At 56.2% G+C, this 26,489-nt stretch overlaps 1 protein-coding gene and 1 long non-coding RNA gene across 4 annotated transcripts; one reads left to right on the top strand and one right to left on the bottom strand.

Moving 5' to 3' along the window:
• Window positions 1-899: 899 nt before the first annotated feature.
• On the top strand, window positions 900-25,255 carry SLC37A2 (solute carrier family 37 member 2). 3 transcript variants are annotated; one of them, XM_037038303.1, is made up of 19 exons: window positions 902-1,050; window positions 13,946-14,027; window positions 14,483-14,576; window positions 14,702-14,780; window positions 16,316-16,451; window positions 16,874-16,950; window positions 17,781-17,947; window positions 18,501-18,538; window positions 18,832-18,984; window positions 19,263-19,353; window positions 20,801-20,863; window positions 21,175-21,260; window positions 21,733-21,781; window positions 21,960-22,033; window positions 22,274-22,352; window positions 22,477-22,574; window positions 22,840-22,904; window positions 23,108-23,164; window positions 24,544-25,255. In XM_037038303.1, exons 1-18 carry the CDS (start codon window positions 992-994, stop codon window positions 23,136-23,138), a joined length of 1,521 nt encoding a protein of 506 aa, XP_036894198.1. In that variant the 5' UTR covers window positions 902-991; the 3' UTR covers window positions 23,139-23,164; window positions 24,544-25,255. The 3 variants fall into 3 exon arrangements, with proteins under 3 accessions (XP_036894200.1, XP_036894199.1, XP_036894198.1); XM_037038304.1 differs by lacking the exon at window positions 23,108-23,164 and having other exon boundaries at window positions 901-1,050; XM_037038305.1 differs by lacking the exons at window positions 21,960-22,033; window positions 22,274-22,352; window positions 22,477-22,574; ... (1 more) ...; window positions 23,108-23,164; window positions 24,544-25,255 and adding an exon at window positions 21,851-21,953 and having other exon boundaries at window positions 900-1,050; window positions 21,733-21,812.
• Window positions 5,644-16,415, bottom strand: LOC118981512 (uncharacterized). Its single transcript, XR_005065356.1, has 3 exons — window positions 16,293-16,415; window positions 8,701-8,707; window positions 5,644-5,654 (listed from the first exon to the last, which is right to left on the bottom strand). It is a non-coding gene; the product is annotated as an uncharacterized LOC118981512 (long non-coding RNA).
• Window positions 25,256-26,489: the final 1,234 nt, after the last annotated feature.

Here is a 26,489-nt window from a genome sequence, read left to right as displayed (position 1 = left end):
CAAGGGCTTGGGCACTCCCAGAAATTAGGGGCAAGGTGGGGTCAGGGCGGACAGTGGTTTGCACAAACACAGTGCTGTTTTATGTTCTGTTAGCAACTTTATTCTCAGGGTGAACGCTTCCCTCTCCACCCTCTGTAGATGGTCCCTAGGTTCCTATTAAAAGATCTTGTGGTGCCTTCTTTATATAGGTGGAAATATGCTGGAGATTTCAGGCTAGAGCTGGAAGGGTGCTGTTGAGAGCAGAGAATTCTGTGCCCCAGACTGGCCTTCGCTGGCCACGTCCTGGCTGCTGCCTCCGGAGGGAGACACTAGCTGCCACGCTGTCGCTGCACTGTCACTGGGAGTACAAGGAGGCCAGTCTCTGTGCGGGGCGTGGTGGGTCCTGTCTTCCTCAACACACCGTGTGGGGTCAGAGGGACGGGAAGCTTCTGTCCCGCCCGGGGGGTGTATTTGGGACTCGTATTGTAACTCCCTGAGATACCCCCTGCTCTCCGAGGGGCGCCCACACTCAGCGGTGTAATGAGGGGCACCGGGTGTCAGCTCCAGCTCTCCAGCCTGCCTCAGTTTCCCGTCTCTGTTGGGCCACTGCTTCTGGGGACCCGAAGGCGCTGCAAGAACAGCTACGACAGACAGGGTGTAGCATAGAGCTCAGACGTGTGGGCTGTGGCTTTCGGTTCCCTGTGAGGCATTGAGCGAGGAACTCGGGCGGGAGTGGCCCCAGAAGTTCCGTGCGTTGCGTGTCCCCAGCCCGAGGCAAAGCAGGAGAAAATCCCGGGTTGGCGCATCCGCTGGAGGGTGGGCAGTCGGTTTGCGCTTGGCCAGGACTCCAGGGCGGTCAGGCGCCAGGGGGCGGGGGCTGCGGGACCACGGCAGCGAGGCTGAGGCGGGCCCGCTGGCGCGGCATTTAAACCCAGCTGCTGCCGACTGAGACACACCATCCTGCGCCCTGCTCTGTCTACCCCGCCGCCTCCCTCGGGCGCCAGCAGGCAAAATGCGGTCCTCCTTGGCTCCGGGCATCTGGTTGCTCCGCACCTTCTCCAGGGACAGCTGGTGAGCAGAGCTGGGGAGGGAGGTGCGCCGCCCGGGCAGCTTCCCTTCCATGGGCAGGGAGCAGGGGCACCAGGGACCGGGCGTCGGGCAGTCTCGCAGCCCTTGAGCCAGGGCTCCTTCAGCAGTGGGGGCGGGAGGATGAAAATGAATGGCTGGCGCGCGCGCGCACACACACGCGCGCACACACACACACACATACACACACACCCCATGTGCACACACACACACACACACACACACCCCACCCCGGGGCGGACCTTCAGACCTTCTCACTTCCATATTATTGAGCATCTGGGCAAACCGACTTGTGGGCCTGGGAGCCGAGGCCAGGGTGGTGGAGTTGCTGCAAAGTGACCTTTGGAGTTGCAGTGTCTTGTGTGGTCTTCTCACCCTTGGATAACACAGAGGCCCAGAGCTCAGTGGTCCTGGGCGCTTGCTTTGAGGACCTCCAGGCCCTGGGAGACTTACCAGGGAAGGCTTACCTTTCAGACCAGAGCAGGCAGCTGCCCCTCAGCTGAGTGGTTACCCCCACAATGGGCAACCCCAGCAGCTGGCCAGCCACTTCCACAGTAGCTTCCCCCTGGACCAAGGGGAGTGGAGGAGACCACGCCTGTTGGGGTGTGGGGGTGCAGAGCCTGCAGCTCAGCCTTCAGAGATAGACACTGGGGGCTTTGCTGGGTCTGCAGTGTTTGGGGTTTTTTTAGTATTCTGTTAGTTTACAAATTTTTTCATCATTTACAAATTATGAAATTCAACATAAATAGCCAGGTTCCTGGCTTCTCTTGAAAAACAAGTGGAGCAATACTGGGCCTAAATCCCCAAGTTGTATTAATAGAACTTAAGGAGTTCACTTCAGATAGGGCAGGAGCCCTGCACATGGCCCACTGTGCCTGGGTTTACAGCCACAGGGCCCACACTCTTAAGCCTGTGGTCCTGGGCCAGTTGGTCGTGCCAGGCGCCTTCCTGCTGGTGACAGTCCTCATGCCTCCCTGCCTCCATCACGTGGGTACGTGACGCATTTGGTCCCTTCTGAGTTTGGGACTGTTAAAATACATTTTTCAGAAACAGATAAAACCTGACCCTCGTAAGAATATAAAAGTGAGCATGTGTTAAAGATTTCATTTTACTCATAATGAGGGACTTAGAAGGTGTTATAATGTAGAAAAAAGAAAATGTGGGGGGTGGAGGGGCAGTCACTGTTTAGTGGGGACAGAGCACCAGTCTGGGAAGGTGAAAAGACCCCGGAGATGGGGGGTGAAGACGGTTGTGCAGCTATGTGAAGGGAGCAAATGCCACTGCGCTGTTTCCTTAAAAATGGTGAAAATGGAAAATGTTATGTTGCATATGCAGGGTCTGGCAAAATAACACCCCTTTTTATCACAAAAATCGTAAGCATGTAATTCTGTAACATAACAGTATCACCCTCAAGCACACTGTGACACTTTAGGTGACACGTTGAAATGAAAACTATGAATTACTACACCCACATTATTACCCTGCCCACCACACTCCAGCAGGCCTTCTCCTGGGCCCTGTGTTTTACCATAATTTACAAAGAGAGACTCCAAAGAGCATGCCCACTTATAAATCAGGTTTTACCTGCTCTACCTACAAATGTGGGCAAATTCATCCCTTCCTGAGGTCCTCCAAACATCCTAAGGTCCTTGGGCTGGCCAGGAAGTGACCTTCCTTATTTGCCTGTAAGAGGAAACAGTAAGCCAGTTTTATTGGGAGGGTTTTATTAGTATTGGCTTCACAGAGTCCACCTCAGTGCCTTAAAAGGGACTAGTTTGTCTGATTAAATGGGCATCACTATCGATGATGACATTCCAGGGAAGGCCTTGGCTGCATAACCAATTTTTCTAATAATGCTGTGAAACAAGGGGACAGATTGTTACTAAACTTTTGCAAATAACTGTATTGCTGTGGAAAGTAAGAAAACTCCACAATAGCTGATGAACTCTAGGCAATCAGGTAGGGAGGATATTCACAAATGCTTCACTTCCGTTCACAAAGATAGAGTGCTAAATTGTCCTGGGTTATGTGTAGTTTAAGAAGAAAAAGAAAGAGCTTCTCCCTATACCTAGAGAAGAGAACGAGAGAACAGCACCTATAGTGTTCCAAAGGCACACGATAACCACCCCACAGCGGTCACTCCGTTCTGAGTGGTTAATTCTTGTTCCATCGAATCGGGTTAGCGGTCTTACAACCTGTCTGCTTCTTGACTAAAGAGTTTCGACAGTCCCGACTCAGTCCACTGGTGTGTTCTTGAAGATGTCTGAGTGATGCCACGGGAAGCCTGTGCCTAAGAGGAAGTTCTTGGTACTGTGTTTTCTGAGACCGTTCTTGGTCGTCAAGGATAAGACCTTTGACCTACAGCTGATTGCAGGTCAATCGGAGGCATACTTCCTTCAGGAAGCATCGGAGTGAAACAAAACCCTATTGTAGGTGACAGAGACCTAGAAAAGCATACATGAACTTATTACTGATAATTTTGAAAAGTGAATGACCTGATGAGAATTCGTGACAAGAACAATGCAGCCGAAAAGCAAACGTAACTGTTCCTGAAGTATGCAAAACAAGACAAAGCCACCCCCTCACCCCCCAAAATCTAGACAGTGGCTAAAAATGTAAGGAGGCTAATTTCAAAGAAGACAGTGAATGTAATATCTGACTTATTAAAAATGGATGAACATCCTTTTTATAGAGGAAAACTCTTGAGATAGAAATCCAGAGACATGATTTACATAACATACCAAGGATGTACCAAGAATATCGACTGAAGAGATTTGGGAAGTCTGGAGTAAGTCCTAAACACCTGTGTTAGGATGCACATCCACTGGTGAAAAACCACTGACCTAGAAGGTGTTAGACTCCAAGAAGTAAGGTTGCCGCCCAGGTAACATTTCCAATCATAACCGCGATCATGACCGGTAACGCTATGCTCTTATTATTAGGGAATGCGTCACCAGACACCGGCACCTAGAAACAGATCGTGGACCAGAGAGGGCACTGAGAGATCCACAGAAACTTCTCACACAACATACAATTTCTGAACTGTACATAAATAATAACACTTACTGTTTAAAATTTAACCTAGAGCCCTGGCTCGGTTGGCTCAGTTGGTTGGAATGTCATCCAGTAGACCAAAAGGTCACCGGTTCAATTCCCAGTCAGAGCACATACCCAGGTTGTGAGTTCAATGCCCAGTTGGCATGCGTACGAGAAGGCAACCAATCCACGTTTCTCTCTCTCTTTAGTGTTTCTCTCTCTCTTCCTTCCTTTCTCTATAAAGCAATGAGAAAATGTCCTCAGGTGAGGATACAAAATGTTTGACCTAGAGGAGGTTGAGGATCTCAATTTCATAATTATTTCCATGTAATTGGTCAACAATAACATATTAAATAAACCTGATTATTTCTAGCCTCTCTTTTTAAAAGGCAAAAGAATACATCTTTGTGATTTTCCAAGAGCTCTTTTTAGCATCTCAGAGAGTCTTAGGTACAAACAATATCCTGATGGTCTTAGTTTATTCTGTGTCTGGGATTTGATTTGGGGAAGGCAAAATCAGGAGTGTTTAAGAGATTTGGTTGCTTATCACTAGTGCTAAGAAACAGTGCTTGTCCCACGCATTTGAAAGTGATAATATTTTGTTTAAAAATGAATGTAGAAGATGATACCATAAAGAAACAGCTCTTACCAAAAAGGGAGTCTTTGTTTTAGAAAGCATGGAGTGTTATTCTGGTAAGACACAGAATGTGTGCTGTCTAGGCAGATTCCTAGAGAAATCTAGGAAGGTAAAAATAACATTTTATAATCTCTCATTAAGAGCAGACCCATAACCAATACTCAAGAAAATTTTGTGATTTTAACAGACAGAAAACCAAATTCTACTTGTGAATTGACGTTATATTTGATACTAAAGGAACCATAGCCTCTTTTTGAAAAATGATGTGAATAGAATAAAAGCTGAGCCAGCTTTGACACAATTCCTAAACACTTAATTGCCTCTCTTTAGACTCATTACTTGTACACACTGTCATCCAAGGCAAATCAAACTCCCTGCTCGCAACCTACAGATTTATCTATTCAGGTTTTGTCCTTCATTGTTCTCTCCTTATTCTGGAACAACCAGTCATTTTAAACGACTTGTTTTTAAATCCTCGGCCGAGGATGTTTTATTGATTTGAGAGAGAGACGTGAGAGAGAGGAACACCGATCAGTTGCCTCCTCTTGTGTGGCCCCACCGGAGATGGAGCCCACAAACTGTTGGTGCGTGGGACAGGGCTCCAGCCCACCGAGTACCCTGGCCAGGGCCCAGCTGTTTCACTTCAGGATAAAACTTCTCTTTTTCCTTCTTAATAAACATAAATCCATCTTATTACCATGGATACAAAGTTGTACCTCTCTGATGCCATTGTTCCTAATAGAGTCTCATTCATAGATGTGACTCATACCCTTTAACCAAACTACCTTGTATTTCAGGGAACACGGGGGTGGGGACTGTGGGGAGGCTGGCTAGTTATAAACAGCCTGAACCACACAGGCATTTCAGAAGGGCTCACAAACACACACCTAGGTCACACACGTCCTACAGCGGGAGTCTGACCCCTGTGCTCACCAGCATCTTCCAGGTGGACTGGAGCCCTTTCGCCACTGTGTGCCCTGTGTGCTTGGCTTTTCTAAGCCTTGGTTTCCCCATCAATAAAAGGCAGGTTCTGGGTCATAAACATGGTATGTGAGCATTCTTGAACCCCTGTGGCTAATGAGGGTGCTTAAGAATTGTTCTTTTTCTTTAAAGATTTTATTTACTTATTTTTGGAGAAAGCTGAAAGGAGAGAGAAAGAGAGGGAGAAAAGCATCAGTGTGTGGTTGCCTCTCACCCTGCACCGGGGACCTGGCCGCAACCCAGGCATGTGCCCTGACTGGGACTCAAACCAGCAACCCTTTGGTTCACAAGCCAGTGCTCAATTCACTGAGCCAGGGCCCAAGAACTGTTCTTTCACTTCTTTGCTCATGAACGTAGATTTGGACTTTTATCAAACACTATGTGTTACTATAGTTCCTACTGTAGGCACATTATTATGCTGAGATTTGAGGTCTATAAAGGTGAATAAGACATGGTCCTACCTTCTTGGAACTAAGGATCAGACTAGAGAATGGGTGTGGATGCTCATTATCAAATTTATTGCTTCCACAAGTCCCCAGGGAGGACGTGGAAGTGAAGTGAAGAAAGCAGGCGTAGCTAGACCTTTGGATTCCTCATCTGTAAAGTGTGAATCCTAGTAGTACCTTCTTGTAACACGTTGTGAGGATTAAAGTACTCAGATCAGTGACCAGCTCAGGTTAAGCACTGACTAGACACGAATTACAGACTGTTCCTCTACTTGCTTTTCCTGCTCTGTATTTGGCATTGTTGATTTGTAGCTCACTGCAAAGCGTCCCCACCTACGTGCATATACTGAGGCCCAAGGAACCTATGTTGCTTATCTAGCATCACCCAGCCCATAAGTGGCTGAACTGAAATTTGAACCCTGGTTAGCCTGACTCCCACTCTGTCCTGCAGATCTGGGCAGGGAAGGGGGAAAAGATCAATCTCGTGGCCATTTGGCCTTAGACAAATCACTTAATCTCTATGAGGCTCCCAATCTTTGTCCTTAAAATGGAAATCACAGGGAACCTATATCACAGGGTTTTAGTGCAGTTGAATGAGAAGCCAATTAAAGCACTTAGCCCAGTGGCTAGCTTACAGTCAGTGCCTGGTAACTGCTGGGTGCTTGTGAGTTTCCGTGGAGGCAGGGATTCCCCCTTATTAGGAGGAAAAGGTAGCTTGTAACTTGGTGGAGCTGGAGGTATTATGAGCAGAGGGTGTGGAGCAAAAAGGCTTGGAAGTGCAGGTGTACCTGTCTGTTCAAGAGCCTAGGATGTAGCTGCAGCTAGGAGCAAGGGGGCTGCAGGAACACTCAGGGTCCCGGGAGGCAAGTGTGAGCAAAAGTCAGAGACTGCAGAGTTTCCACCCATCTCCCTCAGGCAGGCCCCCTGGGCCAGGACGGGGCAGAGAGCTAGCTACTTCAAGGGCCTTTCGGAGTCCTCCACAGCTCTGGGTCTGGTCAGTGCGCCACCTCTGTGTCTGCATCTGCACGGACATATCTGGGGCAGCTAGCAACATGGGTGTCTTGCCAGAGGTGTGATGGGCTGCGCTTATGGGGCTGGACCATTTCCTGGGGCCCTGCGAGTGGGAACAGCTCAGGACAGGGAGAAGGGAAGCCTGTGGGAGGAGGGACCCGCTGGATGAGCCCGGATGCTGGGAGGGGAGGCAGGAAAGCAGGAGTTGTGGTGTGAACTCCCCCCCACCTTGCTGTCTCCCCTCACACACAGCCGACTCTTCCCATGTGAGCTGGAAAGGCCAAGGCTGGCCAGTGGCCACTGCTAGAGTGAATGGCCCTGTCCTCTGAGTTTCCTGAGGGCTCATGCTACCAGGTGCACTGCATCTTGTCTAACTCCCCGACAGTCTCGTGTGGTGGCAGCTGATTGTCTCGTTTAGAAGGTTGAGCTGAGGCTCTGAGAGGTCAGACAAGGTGCCCAAGGTCACAGGAAGCAGCAGAGCCAGAAACTGAGACATCCTTTTCGGGCCCAAGTCTCACGTTCTTTTCCAGGTTGCCAGACAACCTTGGATCAGGGTTCTGGTGCTGCCCAGACAGCTCTCTTGGGTCTTATTTTCCTGGTAACTGTGAAGAGATGCCAGGCAAGGTAGCATAAAGGGGCCCCTTAAACTGAGCTGTGATACTGAAAGGCTGCTCTGAACAGGGAAGACAGCTGGGGAGCACAGCCTGGAAAGGCCATGCCCATTATCCTCATTATCTCTCTCCTCAGGGTTCCAGGTCCAGGGCCCAACCCACAGAGCAGAGTGCGTGATCCTGCCTCCCCTCCCCCACCCCTCGTGTGCTTGCTGCCTTCTCCCCAGCGGCTCCTGCTTCCTCCTCCACTCTGCTATTTCCTCTTTCCCTCTGCACAGACCAGAATGCTGTGCGCCTTCCTGGCTTTGGGTAGTACTGTCTGACTGGGCCCCTGGAAGGCAGCAAGGGTCTGGGAACAGTCTAAGTTGTCAGCCAGGACCTTATTTCTTCCAGTCCAGCTGTGCCAACGATTGCTGAGGTCAGAGAGGAGCTGTTTGGGAGTCACAGCAGAACTGGGGGTCAAGTCCCCGAGTCAGTGTTTGGGGCGGAGTGAGCACAGATAGTATTGCTGCTCTTGCTTTGGCCTCTGGCTCAGGCCTCATCTCCTGGGTCCTTCCTGCTCAGCAGGAGCAGACAGGGGTGAGGCATGAGGCCCCCGCAGGATTCTGAGAGGAAGGCCACCATCTCCCTCCCTGGGCAGGACGCGGCTCTGCCACCACCAACACGATTCCATCTGTGCTGTTGGCCTAGCCTTCAGGAGAATGGCCACCTCTCACACCCTTTCACAGTTATTTCAGTTGCCTGAGTAAAGCCTCATGCTGAAGCTTAAAGCCAGGTCCTTTCGTTCTGTCTGAATGCTCTGGGTTCCCCTACTTAGCTTCCTTCTCGAAGTAAAACAATCCGTATTTTAATCATTCCTAAAACAAGATCATTCTATTATCTACTTATTTATCCTATAAAGTCCTGGGCCCACTGGCCTCCTCCTGTGGGACCCTCCTGTGGGAAGGAGCTTGGGGCCAAGCGCTGACTCAGCGCCCCCTCTCTGAGCAAGCGCCCCGCCAGAGGAAGGGCAGCAAGCAGAGGGCTCCTCGGGCTGGCTCTCGGTTCTGTGTCCTCAGGGCTCAGAGGCCACTCAGACCTGGGCTGTCCCTGCTCCATCTGGTACACTGAAGGCCTGGCTCAGGACTCCTCCCTGCACTATCTGTCCTAGGCGGGCCTTTGCCCACCATGAAGTCTCCCAGAGGCAGTGGGGATTTGGCAGGGGCGGAGCGGGGGCGCTGTCACTGCTGGCCTGGTGGCTCCCAGGACTCTGTCCTTCTCAGATCCCCTGAGTTATAGAACAGGCACATCCAAGGACAGGCCACCAAGCCAGATCTCTCGGGGCAAGTGCTGAGGTCACCTGCAGCCACAGCCAGCATAACCTGTCACGTGGCCACGGTAGAAGCCCTAGACACCTACCCAGCAACCCCTAGCTAAGGCAGAGAGCGGTGGAGGTCTGCTGATGAGGGAGTGTAAGTCCCCACGGGCCTTACACGGGCGAGGGGACTGTCAGCATGTAGGCAAAGCAAGGAAAGGGGATGCAGGGACTGGGCACGACTGGCTGGGGAGCCACTGGGGAAGGGCCAGCGTCTCTGCTGAGGGCCGCGTCTCCTGAGGTCGGCATCTCTGCTGAGCTGTTAACTTGTTTCCAATCGTGCCGGTGGTGGGTCCTTTGGGTGGTAATAGGCCCTTGTTTGTTCGTTGTCTGTTGCTACTTTGTGACAATGTGTTGTTGGCTCCCACATCAGAGGTATTCTTAGTGAAAAGTCTTAACGTGCTTGATAAAGCCATTATCGTGTTCCTTCAGAAGAGTATGTTGGACTCAGCTTATCGTTGAGAGATTGCTGGTCCTCCTCTCTGTTGGACTTGGTTACTCAGTACCCAGGGCCAGGCCAGTGGAGGTGGGACTCGGAAAAGTGTCAGCTCTCCATTGCTTCTTGGCCTCTTGTCTAAGATCTGGTGTGACAGTGTCCCTTCCTGCTAACTAAGGCTTAGAGTCCTGGGGGCAGTCGGCCCCTCCTGGGATAGCCTGGAGGACCTTGCCACACATGTCCATGGTCTGTGGCCTTTGTGCCAGGCCAGCTCGACCCCGCCCACACCCAGGCTGCCATCCCTTCCCCTCGCAGCCACCCTGGGTAGCTAGGCAAAGCCCCGCTGTGCATCTTTGCCCTCTGAGCCCTCTGGGCCTCCGGATGCTGCAGGCTGGGCTGCACAGAGAGAAGTGAAACCTGCAGTTTGTGCTGCGGGAGTGCGGCTGCTGTCCTTCCTGTGTGCTGCTGTGCGTCTGGTGGCTGTGGCCTCAGCTTTGCCCAGCTGTTAACCTGACAGATGTCCCCAGTCCCCTTTGAGCGGTGCACCTTGGTCTTTTTTTCAGGACAGCTGCCAAAGTGGTATGGAAAGAGGGTGGAACTCAGAGGGGGCCTGGCTCCAAGTGCACTTTGCACAGCCAGCTGCGGGACTCTGGACTCATCTGTCCATCACGCGGAGGCCAGGCAGGAAGTCCCAGGAAGGCCAGTGCCAGGTCTGGTGCATCACACAGCACTGCAGAGGACCCCCTGCCCCCCATCCCCAGGAGTCGTGACTCTCCTGCGCTCTTGGTTGTTGATTTTACAACTCAGGGTTGGGGCCGGAGCTGAGAGAGGTTAGGCCAGGCCCTTGGAAAAGGGCAGGGCTGGACCCCTGTCAGTTAGGGTGTCAGTGCGGATGTCTACTGAGCCTCTTGTCTGCTGCTAAGGGAACCCTGGTACCCTGGCGAGCCACCTGTGGGCACTGGACTCTGCCCCAGGCAAGGGGAGGGCACTGCTGGTTCAGCTAGCCCAGGTGTGTGTCCTGGGGAAATGCGCAGGAGGGGGCGTCCTGGCCTCCGAATTCTGACCTTCCAGGGAGTCCAGAGCCTGGAACTCCCGTCACAGAGGAGTGTGGCACCGGCCCACCCCGCTCACCTCCCATAACAGAGCAGCAGGGGCTGTTCCAGCCCCTCCAGCTCTGCTTCCTCATCCCCCTAACCTGTCGGTAGCTCTGTGAGAAAGGTGTCAACTCTGCTTTTCAGAAGAGCAGCAGGTGTAAGGAGTGAGGCCAGGTTTTGCCTGAGTCCTAAGTCCTTGCTCTTTTCTACCATAGAAACGAACTCCCTGCCATGGACCACCGAGGGTGCCCTGTGTGAAGCCGTGTGCGGGGGGGAGGGGGGGCGGGTGGTGGCAGAACGGGAAAGGTGGAGGGAGCTGGCCCTGCCGTCAGGGAGGGAGCCTGTCTCGGGCTTCCCAAAACAGAGTGCAGAGCAGAGCCTTGCCTCTCCCCCAACTTCGCCTGCATGGTGTCCAGACCTCTCTGATCTAGAAAATCCAGGCTCCTTTCCATGACTTCTGTCACTGTCACCTCCACCACTCGGCCCCGCATGACCTGTCCCCTGCCTCCTTTCCAGCTTGGCTCAGTCCTGCCGTCTGCACATCCGGGACTATGTGGCGTTCCCCAAACAGGCAGTGTTATTTCACGCTCTCTGCTTTTGCACACACAGTCTGCTGTCCCGGACATGATCCCTGCCCCCAGTTCTGGTTGACCTGGCTGCTTCCTGCTTGTTCTGGAAGATTCAACTACAGCCTCCCTTCTAAGAATCCTTCCTTGACCCTGCTCCTACCCCAGGGGCCCCGGCGTCCCCTCCCTGTGTCCTTGTCATGCAGGGCTGTCCACGTTCATGGCGCTGTCGCCTCAACTCGGCCCGTCTCCTCACTGGCCTGTGACTGCTGGAAGGGCAGGGAGAACAGCGGGGACACAGGCAGGGGAAAGCCGAGGGAGGGTGGCCTGGGTCCTTCCTAGGTGGACAGGGCCTGGTGCTCCAGTGGGGTCTGTGTGTTGGTGGTTAGTGGGGGTGCAGGAAAAGGGGGTCTGGCAACCAAGCTAGGCTTTGAGCGACTTGGTGGCTCTGACTGGCCCCTCAGGGGGCTCCGAGTGTCTACCGAGGTGCGGCCTGGCATCCTGGGCAATGCCAGGTGCTGCCACGGGAGGGGCCTCACTGCCAGGCCTGTCATGGGAGAACAGTCGGAGCTGGGGCCCCAGGGACCTTTCAGATTCAGAGAAGGTGTAATTTATCACCAGGGTCAGTGGCTGCTGCCACATGGCAGTCAAGATAGGCTCAACTGTGTCCCAGGAGTCTTCCTGGTGACATAACAGGGACCTAGGGACTAGGGGACAATAATATTGTGTTCACCTCTCTCTGAGATAGATGTGGTTGGTGGTGTCATCCGTGTGTACTGAAGGAGGGAACCAGGGGCAAAGAAGCAGGAGGGACTTGCGTTTGGTTGCCTAGTCAGTTAGAGGCTTCGCTCAAAGCTTTCTGCCTTTCCCCAGGCCAGGCAGCCTCCCAGGCGGGGCACTGGTCAGAGTTTCCTATAGGGCTGTGGTTTTCTTCCACCCACTGCCCTATGAAGAAGGCTTGCAGGCACCCTGTCCAAATGCCCCTCAGATACTCTAAGCCCCCGAACTGGGAGTCCTGAGCCATTTACCAATGGGCAGAACCCAGAAAACATTGCTGCAGCCAAGCTTGCTGATGCCACTCAGTGTGATGGACAGCTTGGAGTAACCCCAGATTCCCTGGAAAATACGCAAGTCCCTAGAGAACCCACACACCCTTGGGAGCTGAGAGCCAGAGGCACCAGGTTGCGGAGGAATGTGAAAGCCAGACTAGACAGTAGTTGGACTTCGTTCCTAATGGAATGGAGAGCCTCTGAGACATTTCAAGCTGGGTAATGGAGCAGTGCAGGTGTATCTTCCCTGTTACAACAAGATGAACTGGGGGCAGTGGGGCAAATGGAGACAGGAACCCAGGGGGGAAGCTCAGGGCCAGGGGTGAGTAGAGATGAGCCTGGGAGCCCAGCCTAAATCCAGGCTCTGTTGAAACACCCCTTGATCTCACAAGCGGTAGCCTGCATGACACATTTGGAGGCAGTGAGTTTGGGCTTTGGAGGCAGACCCCAGAATGAGCAGATGGAAGCCACAGTGTCCTGCCCCTTAGGTGCATTGAGCTGAGGGATGCAAAGGGCATCGTAGTCCCTCCTGGCCTTCCTCTGTATCCTTCTCCAGGAGATCTTCACTGAACCGGGGCTTTGGGTCTTTCTGAATGCCTGGTCCTTCCACCTGGGCTGGGGACCATCACAAAGCCTATTTTCCATGTGTTTCCTGGCTCCTGGCCTCTGACCCTGCCCAGCTGATGCTGTGCTGGGGAAGTAGACAGTGAGTCAGAGGCACGGAGCCCCTTCCCAGACCCTCGGGAGAAGGGGGGCAGGGGGGCATGCATGGAAACTTCACTGGTGTCTGGCTGATTTGTTCTTTCCATCCCAGACCAGGGCGTGGGGTGAGGAGTAGGGGATGGGAGAGGGCACATGTGATGTGTGAGCCACAGACGTAAAGCATGATCTGCTGACTAGGGGGTGGGTGAGACTGGGCAGGGAAGAGGATACTGTCAGCAGCACTGTCACGGGCATGGTCTCTAGAGCATGGTCACGCGCAGGCCACTGCTGTGCTCTGGGCACGAGAGGGCCACTGGCTCACCGTGAACACAGACCCTCCTGCCCCATCAGCTTCCCACCCACTCCCATCATTTCCGGCATTTTAAATAAGGGTTTAAGCCCTGGCTGGTGTGGCTCAGGGGACTGAGCACTGGCCTGCAGCGAACTAGTGTGTTGCCAGTTCAATTCTCAGTCTGGGCACATGTCTGGCTTGCAGGCCAGGTCCCCAGTGCGGGGTGCATGAGAGGCAACTACACATTGATGTTTATCTCTCTCTCTTTCTCTATAAAAATAAATAAATAAAATCTTTAAAAAATAAAAGACTTCAACTCCTCACCCCCATCTCTCTTACACCCGCTACACAAGGGACCCCAACCACAGTGAGGCCAGATGGATGCAGAGGTGACAGGGGCAAGAGTAGGAGGAACAGGTCGGTGTTGGCCAGGGTGCTGGTGCTGTGGGGAGCACTCGGACGTCGGAACCAGGAGGCAGGGCTCCCTGAGCTTCCTGGCCTCGGGCATCTGCTCCTGCCCTCCCTGTGGCCTCCGCGCAAGGCACTTGTGTCTGAAGGAGAGCCCGGGGTGGAGAGTTGGGGGTGCCGAGGCCCTGGGGCTGCCAGAGTGGGCACAGGTGGCCCGAGGCCTTCCTGCTTATCCAGATGCCCGCCTCTTCCTGCAGGTACCGAGGTTTCATCCTGCTGCTCACCTTCTTAATTTACACCTGCTTTCACATGTCCAGGAAGCCGATCAGTGTGGTGAAGGTGAGGCTGGCCTGGGGTGGGGAAGAGCACGGGAGACCACGGGCCCTGGCGGAAATACACTGCAGCAGAATGATCTGGAACTTGGCCCATGGCTATCCTTCTGTGATCGCCGAGCCGCCCCTTCACTGTCTGGCTTCCCCTTTCAGTGGCTCTGTTTTTCCAGAGAACTTTCTAGGTGCCCCTCGTGAGTTAATTCACCGAGACAGCAGTGTTAGTGGCTACGGGTAGGTGCAGAGAGTGAGGGAACTGGGCTCTCTGGGTGTTGCCTTCACTGAGGGAGCCATGTGGCCGCCTGTCCCCGTAGCCAGTTCCTGCAGGAGGAGGCCCCAGAGGCAGGAGCAGAGTGCAGTGGGGAGGCCATGGTGCTGGCGTGGCTGGGGAGAAGGGTTGCTCGCTCTTCTCCGGGCTAAATGGGCGTCGGGGCCCCTGACCTGTGCATCCCATTGCCTGTCCAGAGCCGTTTACACCAGAACTGCTCAGAGATAATCCAGCCCTCCAATGCCACCCATGATGCCAACGACACCACGTGGTGCAACTGGTCTCCATTTGGTAAGAAAGGGGCCGGCTGCTCCCCACTCCCTGCTCCCCTCCCCAGGGAGGGGTTGTCCATGGCCAGAAAGGCTGCTGGCAGGGGCAGCCGAGCCACCAGCCTCGTCTCTGCCCTCTGCTTTCAGACCAGAACAACTACAAGGAGTTACTGGGGGGCGTGGACAACGCCTTCCTCGTGGCCTACGCCATCGGCATGTTTATCAGGTAAGAGAGAGGCGGAGCCGGAGTGGCTGGTTCAGAGCTGCTGCCTCCCCTTGATTAACGGGGGGGGGGCACAGGGTCGAAGTGAAAGGGCCAGTGGCTCCCCAGGTGGAAAGGAGACCAAGACTTCTGCACGTGTGATCGATGTGCAGCTGTTCTTGTTCCTTCCGGGGTTGCCCAGTCTGCTCCTTCATCTGGCTGACTCCCGCGTTCAGGGCCTCTTTTGCCTGGAAAGGATGCTCTGGTGGCCCAGAGGTGGTCACTCGTCCCAGCTGGGATCAGAGAAGAGGAATAAGGGAAGGCTGTGGGAACGAGATCCTGTTTGCACTGGTGCAGAGCAGTCCGTGGAGGGAGGCGGAGTGGAGTGAGGCATGAGGGGTGTGAGGACATGAAGCAGCAGGTTCTGTGGGTGGGCGGGGTTAGTGCCAGGTCTGTGGGACTGTGAGCTGAGGGATGAAGTGAGGCCCTGTGTGCCGGGCATGGGCACCGAGGGGCACTGAAGGGTGTTGCTCAGGGTGTCGTGCTCAGGTGTGTGTTACAGACAGATCACTCTGCGGGGGACGAAAGGTAGGTTAAGGGAGGGCGAGACTGAAGGCCTGGTCATCATTGTGCTAGGAAACAGGTTGATAAGAGTCCAGCTAAGCTTTGAGGAACGCTTGAGAGAGAGCAATGGTAATAGAGACGGGGAGGAGACTGCACATTGGAGAGCCCTTTTAGAGAAGAATGGGTCTTCCGGCAGGTGGCTCTGTCTATTAGAGTGTCGTCTGGATACGCTAAGGTTGCAGGTTCAGTCCCTGGTCAGGACACATACAAAAACCAGCCAATGTGGGTATAAATGAATAGAACAATACATCACGGTCTCTTTCTCTCTCTCCTCTCAAATCAGTTTTTTTAGGAAGAGTAGAATAGGTGGGCCTTTGAGACTGAATGTGAAGGGTGGGAGGGAGAGGCAGGACTCGGAGGTAACTCTGTTGTTTCTGGCCTGCGTGGCCAAGGATGGGGCTACCATCCATTCCAGTGAGGGCACAGGGAAAGGGGCTGAGCCAGAGAAGGAGGCCGAGGGGTTCAGTTTTAGCGTTTGGGAGCCCCCAGCCGCGGTGTCCAGAGGGCATCTGCGTGCAGTGCTGCCGCCCTGGGGGAGGGAGAGAACAGACTGAGGATTCGAGAGACTGCTCCTTGAGCCCTGGCTGGGTGTCTCCGCTGGTTGGAGTGTTGTCCCCATACACCGTAAAGGTCGCGGGTTCGATCCCAGACTACCCCTGAGGGAAGTCAATGAGCAGTTGTGGTCAGCCAGGGGTAGGGGCTGAGACTGGCAAAAGTACAATCAAACAGGCGGTGGAAAGAACACCTCCAGGAGTGTGGTCAGCAGTTTCGAGTAAAGCAGAGGTCTAGTGAGTGCAGGACAGAGGCTGTCCCTGGCTGTGGCAGCATGGAGGTCACTGGTCGCCACTTTGATCAGGGTCACTCCCGTGGTGTGGTGGGGGAAGAAATGGAGGCAGGGGAATGGAAAGGCACAAACCTAACTCTGTCTTCTCCAGTGGGATTTTTGGGGAGCGGCTGCCCCTGCGTTACTACCTTACAGCCGGAATGCTGCTCAGCGGCCTTTTCACCTCACTCTTCGGCCTGGCGTATTTCTGGAACATCCATGAGCTCTGGTACTTTGTGCTCATTCAGGTATGAGCCTCCATCTTGCTTTTGGCCTCTCATTTCCATCACAGAAAGATGCTGGTCCTTCCCTGCTGCTCCCAGGTCATGGGTTGGGCCCCACCCCCCGTGCCCATCCCACTGCTCCTCTGTGGTGCTCCACAGGGCTGACCCCCACCTCCCAGGCCTCTGCCTGCTCCCTCGAGTCAGCCCTGAGCCCCGCCCTGGTGTCACTCACTCACCATGCTGGAGGGACTGGGTCTCTGCAGCCAAGAATCTGGGCCAGAGGGCACAGAGGGGGTGCGTATGTGTGCAAGGGGAGAGGGAGGCTTGTGTGGTGGTTCGTGGGGGCCCCTTAACCCTGACACTGACCCTCCTCAACCCAGGCTGGGTCACAGCAGAGAGGTGGCAGCACACGGGGCCTGTCCCACCTGCTGCTTCTCTCCCCGCAGATCTGTAATGGCCTCGTCCAGACCACGGGCTGGCCCTCGGTTGTGACCTGTGTTGGCAACTGGTTCGGGAAGGGGAAGTGAGTGTGACAAAGGAGTGTGAGCAGGGGATTCCCTGGGAGGGCTGGGGGAGTGAGGAGGTCACTCACAGACCCCTCATGTAATTTCAGGGGGGAATGAGAAACTTGTCTGCGTTTTGCTGACTTTCACATGCTGAGTGAGATAAACATTTTAGTGACCAGAAAGCAGTATTGATCTTCCACTGATAAGGTTTTGGGGCATAAAACACAACCTCAGTTATGCTTTTCCTCATACCAAATGAATTTCCATTTCTCCTAACAGTATAAATGAAGCCTGTAAAACTGTATTCTTTTTTCTTGAACTGGCTTTTGTGCAAAAAAAAAACAAAACACACACACAAAAACTTGCTTTCGAGGAGCCTTTCTCGCCCTCGACACTTCACACTCTGGGCTGCACAGTTCTCAGCTGTGGGCCGTCCTGCGCCTTGCAGGTGTTTAGCAGCATCCTCTCCGCCTCCCCGCCTGCAAGGCCATCAGCACACCCCAGGCAGTGCCTGTCAAAACTCTCCAGACACTGCCAAGTGGCTGGGGGTGGGGAGGGGTGGACTGGTGCTTTAAGAGTCACAGCCACGGGGACACAGGGAAGAGAGAGGGCTGGGGGCTTGACCCCTTAGGAGAACAAGAGCTCCACTGGGGAGCCCTGCGTGCTGCTGAGGGACCGCAGGCCTGGCTGCCCCTCGCTGGGTCCCAGCCGCCCTTCCTCTGTCTTGGCAGGGAGGCTGTCTGCAGCCAGGACAGCTTCAGGCACTTGGCAAGAGCAGCCGAGAGGAACCCTGTGCTTGCCTTTTTACCTTTTCTGCTCTCCTGCCCTCCCTTCCCCCTCCCTCCAGGCGGGGGTTCATCATGGGCATCTGGAATTCCCACACGTCCGTGGGCAACATTCTGGGCACCCTGATCGCGGGCGTCTGGGTGAGCGGGCCCTGGGGCCTGTCCTTCGCCGTGCCAGGCATCATCATCGCCACCATGGGAGTCTTCACCTTCCTCTTTCTCATCGAGTGTGAGCGGACCCCCTCCCCGGGCCCATCACGCTGGGAGAGGGCAGTTGGCTCTGGTGGGAAGTGTAAGGGTCATAGGGCCGGGGTTGACAGGACGAGCAGTCTCTCTGAGCCTCAGCATTCCCATGTGTAGATGGGACTGTCACATGCCTTTCCCGGGGCAGGTGAGGGTGTGAGCGGCACGGGTAGTTTGAATGCCTGGCTCCTAGTCAGTGCTTGGTACTTGCTGGCTGGATCTGAGGGGTAAAAAGGGGGAGTTGGGGTGGGCAGGACACCCCCACATTGGCTGTTCTTAGCCCCATTCCCTGACAGCCTGAGAGTCAGCCTGGCTGGGTGGTGGGCCGCTCTGTATGGGGAGAACGGAAGTCCCTGGGGTGGCAGTAGGGCGGTGCTGGCTGTCAGGAGCCAGGCCTGGCAGGGGGTCTCCCGGGACACACCCCCTCACCCAGTTCCCGCTCTGTCCTGAGGCCAATTTGGGGCAAGGGACTAACTAGTCTTAGTGCAAGGGGGAGGGCCCAACCTGAGGAAAGCTTCTTAGAATGTTCTCATTTTCAGACCCAGAAGATGTGGACTGCACCCCCCCTCAGCACCACGTGAGTGCAAGCCCCCACGCCCGTGCCCTGCCCCCCACTCCACCCCCAGACTGGACTGGGGGGTGAGAGGGGGAAGCCCTGGGCACACGGCTACGACATAGGCCCAATGCCAGGCCCTTAGGTTGGCTCCTCACCAGTCCAAGGGGCCTGCAGGTGGTTAGTCCAGCCCAGGGGAGGGACACACACCCCTTCCCACTCTGGAGCCCCTGCCTCTCAGGTGGGGCGGGTCATCCCTCCAGCTGGTAGGAGGTGGCACACGCACGTGACCACAGCAGGGCCTCATCTCTGTTCAGGGTGGGCTGGAAGAAAATCAGAACAACCCGGAGGACCCTGGGAGTAACCCCTACTCTCACCAGGAGCGCAGTCTGGAGGCGGCGGCTGGATCCTCCAAGGAGCCGAGCGCTCAGCCGGCCGCCATCAGCTTTTGGGGGGCACTCATGATTCCGGTGAGGAGTTGAGGGGTGGAGGGGAGAAAGGTTCTCTAGATTTTTCTGCAGGAGATGAGGAGGCTCAGGGGGACCTATGGTGTCCAGGGTTTCTTCACAGGAGATGCCTGGGGTGGGGTCGGGGGAGGCTTGTCTTGCCGCAGCATTGGGGCCACAGGCCCAGTGCTTTTACCGAGAGTGGGTGTGGCCTTGAGGGGCTTTGTGGGGTGGGGGTGGCAGGTGCCCGGCTGCCCCTTGGGGAGCGTCCACTTCACCAAGCCCTCTGCTATGCCTCCCAGGGCGTGATTGAATTCTCTCTGTGTCTGCTCTTCGCCAAGCTGGTCAGCTACACCTTCCTCTACTGGCTGCCCCTCTACATTTCCAACGTGGGTAAGTCCCGGGGGAGGAGAAGGTGAGGCGGGGTCTCTGGTCTGACAGGAAACCTACTGTGTGATGCAGATGAGTCTGGGATATTGGAGGGATCCCCGCTGAACCGCTTGTAGGGTAAGAAGAGATTTTTGTCTTTAAATGGAACATTGAGCCTTGTATGCTGCCCCTGACACCCTGATTCCAGCCGCCTCTCCCCCCTGGGAACTGGGGACAGGGCTCTGAGCTCTGTCCTGTAACCCTCCCTAACTTCTCTACTGTTCAGTGTAGGAGAGAGCCACCCCCACCCCCGCCTTCTCTGCCCACTGAAGGGTGGGATCAGAGGGTACTAGACAAGCCCCGCCTTTTGAATGCCTCCCAAAGTTTCCCCCAGCTGCAGGAAGAGGCCCGGGGAGCCACCCACTGCTTGTAGCCCAGGCGGGGAGCATTGCTCTCCTCTCCCAGGGGCTGCCTGCAGCCTCAGGGGGCTCTGCCCCGTGCTGGGTTGGCTGCCCTGCCCACCCCACAAACTGCTCTTCCCGCCTCTGCCCCATCCAAGGATGGACAGAGGAGGAGAGGTCCCTTTGGGGTTGAAAAGGATGTTTATGTCCATCTGGGCTGGGTCTTTGCTCTGCCATAACTCAGGTGGCTACTCCACAGGAAGTGGCCCCTGCCCCAGGCCCTGGGCCTCAGAGCCGTGCCAGGGCCCAGGCCCCCACCCCGGGCTGCACTGTTCCCTCCATGGAGCGCCAAGGGCCAAGGCTGCCTGCCATATACTGTACTTACTCTAAACAGGATACCCTGAGCATTAATCAGGGCCAAATCTCAAACTATAAGTTACCCCAGAGCTCTCATCTGAGGGGCATCTTGCAAAAATAGAGGTGGAGCCTCAGGGCAGCTCCCTGGACCTGAGACTCTTTGTTTCGTGGCCTCAGTGCTGCCTTTGGAGTGTGAGTCAGCCCTGAGGGCTGGGCTCCCAGTCGAGCTTCTGGAGAGTCCTTTCCTAATTCTAGGGCAAGGCCTGGGCCCCTTTCCTGGGAGTCTCCCTCCTGGCTCTGTGCATTGGCAGAGACCTCAGGTGGACAGGAAGCCTCCTGGCCGTGGCTGGCCACTCAGTCAGCAGCAGGGCAGGAGCTGCCTGGGTGGGCCGAGGCTCAGGGAGAGTTTTATCCCCACAGGAAGGGGCCCAGTGGGCTGGGCTCCCAGGCCAGGTCCCAGTGCTTTCAGGGGAGGGCTGGGCTGAGAGGCAAGGCTATCCCGCCTGGGAAGACAGCAGGTCAGGTTGGGGGCCAGAGAAGGTGTCTGGCCACACACTTGGAAAGTCACTTCAGCCAGTCACTTCCCCATGGGTTCTCACTGCTTCCTCTGAAGAAGGAGGCCGTGGGCCTGGGCTGGGGGCTTTCTGGCTGGGACAGTGCAGGATGTCTGCCTTGAGCCCTTGGGTCTGATCACACTGTTGCATTTTCCATAGCTCATTTCAGCGCCAAGGACTCAGGGGACATGTCCACACTCTTCGACGTTGGCGGCATCGTGGGTGAGGCCCTGCCCAGCTCGGCCTCTGCGCTGCACTCCCCTCTTCTCCTGTGGGGGGCGCAGAAAGAAGGGACAGGTTGCCCGTGGGATGTGACCTGGGCTCCTGCCCAGCTGTGTGGCCCTAAGAAAGACAGCCCTGGAGTTTGGTCTTCCCGAAAGCAGTGGGTACAAGGAGGACATTAGAGGCAGATGTCTGCGGGCTATGGAAGGCCAGACCCAGGCCTGCGAGGGGCAGAGTGATGGGGCCCAGGCTTGGGGCACCATGCAGGTGGGAGGTTGGGCCTGGGGCAGCTGAGTCGGTCTGTGTTCCAGGTGGCATCCTGGCGGGGCTCATCTCCGACTACATCAATGGCAGGGCCACCACCTGCTGCGTCATGCTGATCTTGGCTGCCCCCTTGGTGCGTACGACCTCAGGGCCACCTGCGTGTGCCTGTGTACCTGTGCGTGGCTGCTGAACAGGGTGCACCTTACCATTTATGCACATGTGTTTGTGTGTGTCCCTGTGCACAGCAAAGAGACCCAGTCTGAGAGTGTGGGATTAGTGACCTTTGGCCTTGGCGGAGAAGCGGAGACCAGCTGATCAACTTCTGGACCCAGGAAAGAATAGGAGATTGAGGCTAGATATGAGAGATTTTCCAGGGAAAGGAAACAATAAATGACCACATCTTAGAACCCACCGCCCCCCCTTGGGACATCTGAAGAGTGAGAGGTCTGGGTGTAAGAAGGGAGAGGAGCAGGGGGCGCTGCTGGACCCCAGGGCAGCACAGAGTGGGCTGTTCCAGACTTCCATGCTCCAGTCCATCACGGGGCGGGGGGGCCAGCCCGTGGGAAGCCTGGACGTAACTCCGCCTCTCTCTTCCTCTCTCCCAGCTGTTCGTGTACAACCAATTTGGCCAGAACGGGGTCACCCTCTCCATAGGTAAGACACTGCGTGCACTGCCAGGCCCCAGGAAGGGCACTGCCTTGGGGACATCGGCAGGAGGCTGAGGGAAGCAGAGGTGCTCGGTCTGATGCCAGGGGTCCACCCTGCCACAGGGAAAGGGCTGGCCACAGCCCCTGGCCTCTGACCTTGTCTGCTGTCTCTGTTGCCACTGCAGCTATGCTGATTATCTGCGGGGCCCTGGTCAATGGCCCCTACTCGCTCATCACCACTGCTGTCTCAGCTGACCTAGTAAGTGCGGCCACCTCCCCGATGCCAGGGGTCACTTGAGGTCTTGGACAGGGCCTCTGTCTCCTGGTCCCCAGAGCCCTTTCCCCGTTTCTTGGCTACACAGACAAGATCCTCAGAGTCCTTCAGAATCCATCATGGTTCCCCACCCCTTCCTCTCAACTCTAAGCCTCAGTGCCGCCTGTCCCCAGGTCAGTGCCTCTTAGGCCTGGTCTGGGCCCTCACTCTGCTCTCTCTCCCCAGGGGACTCACAAGAGCCTGAAGGGCAACGCAAAGGCACTGTCCACTGTCACGGCCATCATTGACGGCACCGGGTCCATAGGTCCGTGACCGACTTTGGCTCTTGGCCACTGAGGGCTGAGCCCATCTGGGGTGTGTGGACTGTGGCCATCCCATGGGCGGGGTCCCCTGGTGCGTCCCCTGCTCTGACACTGTGTTCCACACAGGCGCGGCCCTGGGGCCCCTGCTGGCTGGGTTCATTTCCCCCACGGGCTGGAACAACGTCTTCTACATGCTCATCTCCGCAGATGTCCTGGCCTGCTTGGTAAGGCTTCTTGGGGTGCCCACATGGGTATTGTGGGGTGTCCTGTCCCACAAGGCTAGACCCCTGAGCATTGTCCACCAGGGGCTCTGGACAGCAGCCCTTCGCTAAGAGCCACTTCACCCGCCGTGGGCGACCCCTGTGAATGAGGCTGTGGGCCCAGCCCTTCATCTCCCTCCTGCCCACCCACTGCTGGTCACCAGCACTGGGGCCAAGCCTGTGCTCCAGGCTGATGTCCACCTCTCCCCCGGGCCTCAAACTCCCCCAGCTCCTCTGCCGGTTGGTGTACAAAGAGATCCTGGCCTGGAAATCAGCCCTGAGCAAAGATACCGGGTGAGTCCTCGGGAGAGCTGGACCCCGCCCCCCGCTCCCAATCTCACTTCAGAACCGTGGTCGGGTGCCCTGTGCCCGGCCTGAGCCCAGCTCCAGCGCAGACCTGGGGAAGTGCCGCTGGCCCTGGGCATGTTCCTCCAAGGCCCACCCCGCCCCCGCCCCAGCCACTAACCTTCCCTCTGTTGTCCTATGTGTCTCCCTAGCTCTTGTCTGGCCTTAACCCCCACGCGGTAATAGTTTCCTCGAGTCCCATGACTTTTGTGAGTATGTCCTGGAGCCTGCGGCTCATGTGCCATCAGAGCGGGTCCTGCATGCAAATCCTCTCTCTTTCCGTGTGATTTTTCCAACTTCCTCTTTCTCCTTGGGGCCAGTTCCAAAGACTGTCAACCTAAGTAGACCCTGGTGCTTCGGATGTGTTTCCTAAGAGGTCTGAGCTGCTACCAAGGCTGGCAGCCCCTTCTCTGCGACAGCAATAGGGCTTCAGACACATCCCAGGGCAGAGCAGGCAGAGCCTGGGAAACGTGTTCTCTCTGAACCCAACCCGGCGCTGCTGGTGCTCCAGAAGTTCAGACCAAGGGTCCCTGGGCCCCTCTGCCCAAGGCATGCAGAAAGAATCAATACCCAATCAAAGCTTCTGGGACAAAATCGAATCAGTGTTGGTGACCGGCTGGTGTGCTCTGTCTGCTACTTATGGTGGTGGGCATGGAGGCTGCACAGACAGGCTGGTGGCTGAGCTGGTGGCGAGAGGTGGGCTCTGTGCAGGGGCTGAGGTTTGCCCTGGCCTTTCTGGCTCTCCTCTTGTGAAGGACAGGCTGGCAGAGCCGCAGACCTGGTCTGGGTGGGAGATGTGGGTCATGGGAACCGCCCATTATTGAGGGAAGGCCTCATCCAGGGTCCAGGGAGAAAAACTGAGAGCAGGAGGCATTGAGACCTCTGTCCTGCCCTGCGCTGGAGGAGCAGGGGGCCTGGACTGTGGGACCAGTGCTTCTTCCACCTGCCTTCCTGCGCCAGGCCAAGGGCAGGGGCAGGGTCGAAAAGAAGCAGACGGGGAAAAGAATGAACCCTTAGGAAGCCTCTCTCTGGGCCTGGAAGGAGCCTGACTCAGATAGATTAGCTCCCCTCCCAGCCTCCTGGAGAGGCAGACACGCTCACTTAGAGGTGAGAGGCCAGAGGTTCAGGGCTCCGATGTGCCTAAGACTTCAGCTTGTCCCCGTACATGGGGAGCAGAATGAGTACCCGGCTTGGAATCGGAACCCCCTCACAGTCCCGACTTTTCGGCTCACCTTTATCTTATAAGACCTCAGGTTTAATTCCCTGAACTTCCGCATCTGTAAGTGTCAAGTGGAGATGCTTCTCCCTAAACGCCTGACGGGGTTGATCTGAGGCTGAGATGATACGTGATGTGTGGTGTTGCTTTTTAAAGCAGTCAACTGTCATACAAATATTGTAAGGTTTTAAATTTAATCTGGCCTATTCCCTGTGCTGAAGAGGTGGGAGGAAGCCCCGATGTAGAAAACAAGCATTAAGGCGATTATTCAAGGACCCCAGGCCCCCCCCTTCCCTGTTGTCACCATCAGAGCAGGAGGTTATGGACCTGCATCTCACTCTCTCTCCCACTGCCCCTCTCCTCCTCCTTCAGGTATAAAGAAATATGAGGCCCTGATTGAAAAGAAGCACAGAAGGCCCCAGCTGAGTCCCCAAGTGTCCCCCAGGCCAGACAGCCCAAATACCACAGACTGCTGCGGGCAAGCCTGCTGCTCCACCGCCAGCCAGCCAGCGCTGCGCTCAGGGACGCTTGGAGGCTGGGGGGCCCTCTGCGGGAAGAGGACACCAGGCAGAGGGACAGGCTGGAGCTGAGGGACAATGGTGCCCCCATCTGGCTGAGGGAAGCATCTGCCCAGACCCCTGCTTGTTCACATTCCAGGACAGAAGGGAGAGGCTGCAGAGCCGAGGCGGAAGAGGCATGTGTGCAAGCTGAACCCCTGTGATCAGCTGGCCCCTCCCAATGGGACTCTGACCTGATTGCGGGGCTACCCAGGCTCTTTTCATCCCTTTGTCCACCAGCTGTTCTGTCTCTGTTTGATCCTGCTTCTCACTCCTGACCCACCTGGGTTAAAGGCAGGGCTGTCTGTACCCTCTGGGGTCAGGGGGAGGGGCGAGCTGGAGCCCTCACTTTGGGCTGGTGCCTGTGCCACCCCAAAGAGTGAGGGCCTCACCCCCGCCTCCCGCCCCAGCCCTCCATGTCTGGAGCAAAGACAACACGTGGAGGCAGTGCTGAGGGGTGGGGAGCCGGGGCCACGACTGAAAATACCAGTTTGTGTTATGATAAAAACACCAGTGTTTTGATAAAGTGTCGGTGGTCACTGAGTGCTCCCCGGATGCCAGCGCTGCTCTCCGCACGGAGCAGCTGCGCCCAGAACGGGATGGACGCCCTGAGCAGGTTCAGGAGCTGTCACAAGCTGGGGCTCCCTGTCCTCTGGGCCCCTGGGCCCCTGCGCACCCGTTCTGTCTCCCTCGCAGCTCCTGGCGTGTGGGTCTGAGCTCTTGTTAGCGCCCACGCAGCTTTCCTTGGGGCCTGGGCCCCTGCCGGTCCTTGGGGGGTGGGGCGGGGGCGGGGACCCCCGCTGGGTGCTGGGGCTGGTTGCGCGGGCCTTCCCGGAGGAGTTACTCGGGACAGTGAGAGTGATTCGTGGGGCGAACCGGGAGCTGGAAGCCCCACAGAAGGAAGAGCCATTGCGTGAACTGGGCCGCCGCGCGGGCCCCGCGTTAGCTGCACACACGTCCCTCAGCACTAGAACAGGCAGCACACACGCCGGTGGTGACGGAGACGGACATCTTTGGGCGCCTGACACCAACGTTGAGATCAGGAGCCAATCAGGGACCGGTGATTGTCAAGGCTCGCAGGTGGCGGTGCCACATGCTCCGCGTCGGGGAACACTGCCCATCAAGGTTTCCTGGCGTCGTCCCTCAGGGGGCCGCTAGATGGAGCCCTAACCCCGTGGTAGAGACCCGCGTGGCCCCGGCTCCTTCTGGCTCCTCCTGGCTCCTCCTGGGACGACACAGGTTTCTTCACTAGGCCAACCATCCTCTTTCTTCCTGGGTCAGAGGGCGGACACTGTTCTTGGCATTTTCGAGGTCTTTGCTTTCCCCCCGCCCCCCTTATTGGCTTTGGGCCCCTTTCCTCATCTAGAAAATGGGCACAAAACCCTGCCCGCCCTCCAAGAGCCCTGGGGGACACGCCCGCAATGAGCGCGCATCCAGCGCGCATCCATAAACCACGCAAGAGGGGATGCGAGGGGACGTGAGGGGCAGGGGCTTGGCCCCAAAGGGGGCTGGGGGAGGGATCAGCGGGAAAGGCACGCGAAGAGAGACCGTGAAGGGCTTGAGCTACGGGGCTGCCCAGCTGGCTAGGGAGCAGGCCAGGCAAGTAGTTAAAATGAGTCAGATCCAGAGCTTGGGAAATGAGGGCACGCCCGCGCCCGCCCACAGGTACGTGTGGCACCAGGGACAGGCGGACGCGGGCGCAGAGCCTGGCCTCGGCCAGGGGGACGTGGCTGAGGGCGGGAGTGTGGGGAGAGGTCTGAG

The sequence above is a fragment of the Sturnira hondurensis genome, unplaced genomic scaffold (assembly GCF_014824575.4).
Source record: "Sturnira hondurensis isolate 20B ecotype Veracruz unplaced genomic scaffold, ASM1482457v3 Scaffold0024152, whole genome shotgun sequence".
Taxonomy (NCBI): domain Eukaryota; kingdom Metazoa; phylum Chordata; class Mammalia; order Chiroptera; family Phyllostomidae; genus Sturnira; species Sturnira hondurensis.
This window is presented reverse-complemented; position numbering and strand designations above follow the sequence as displayed.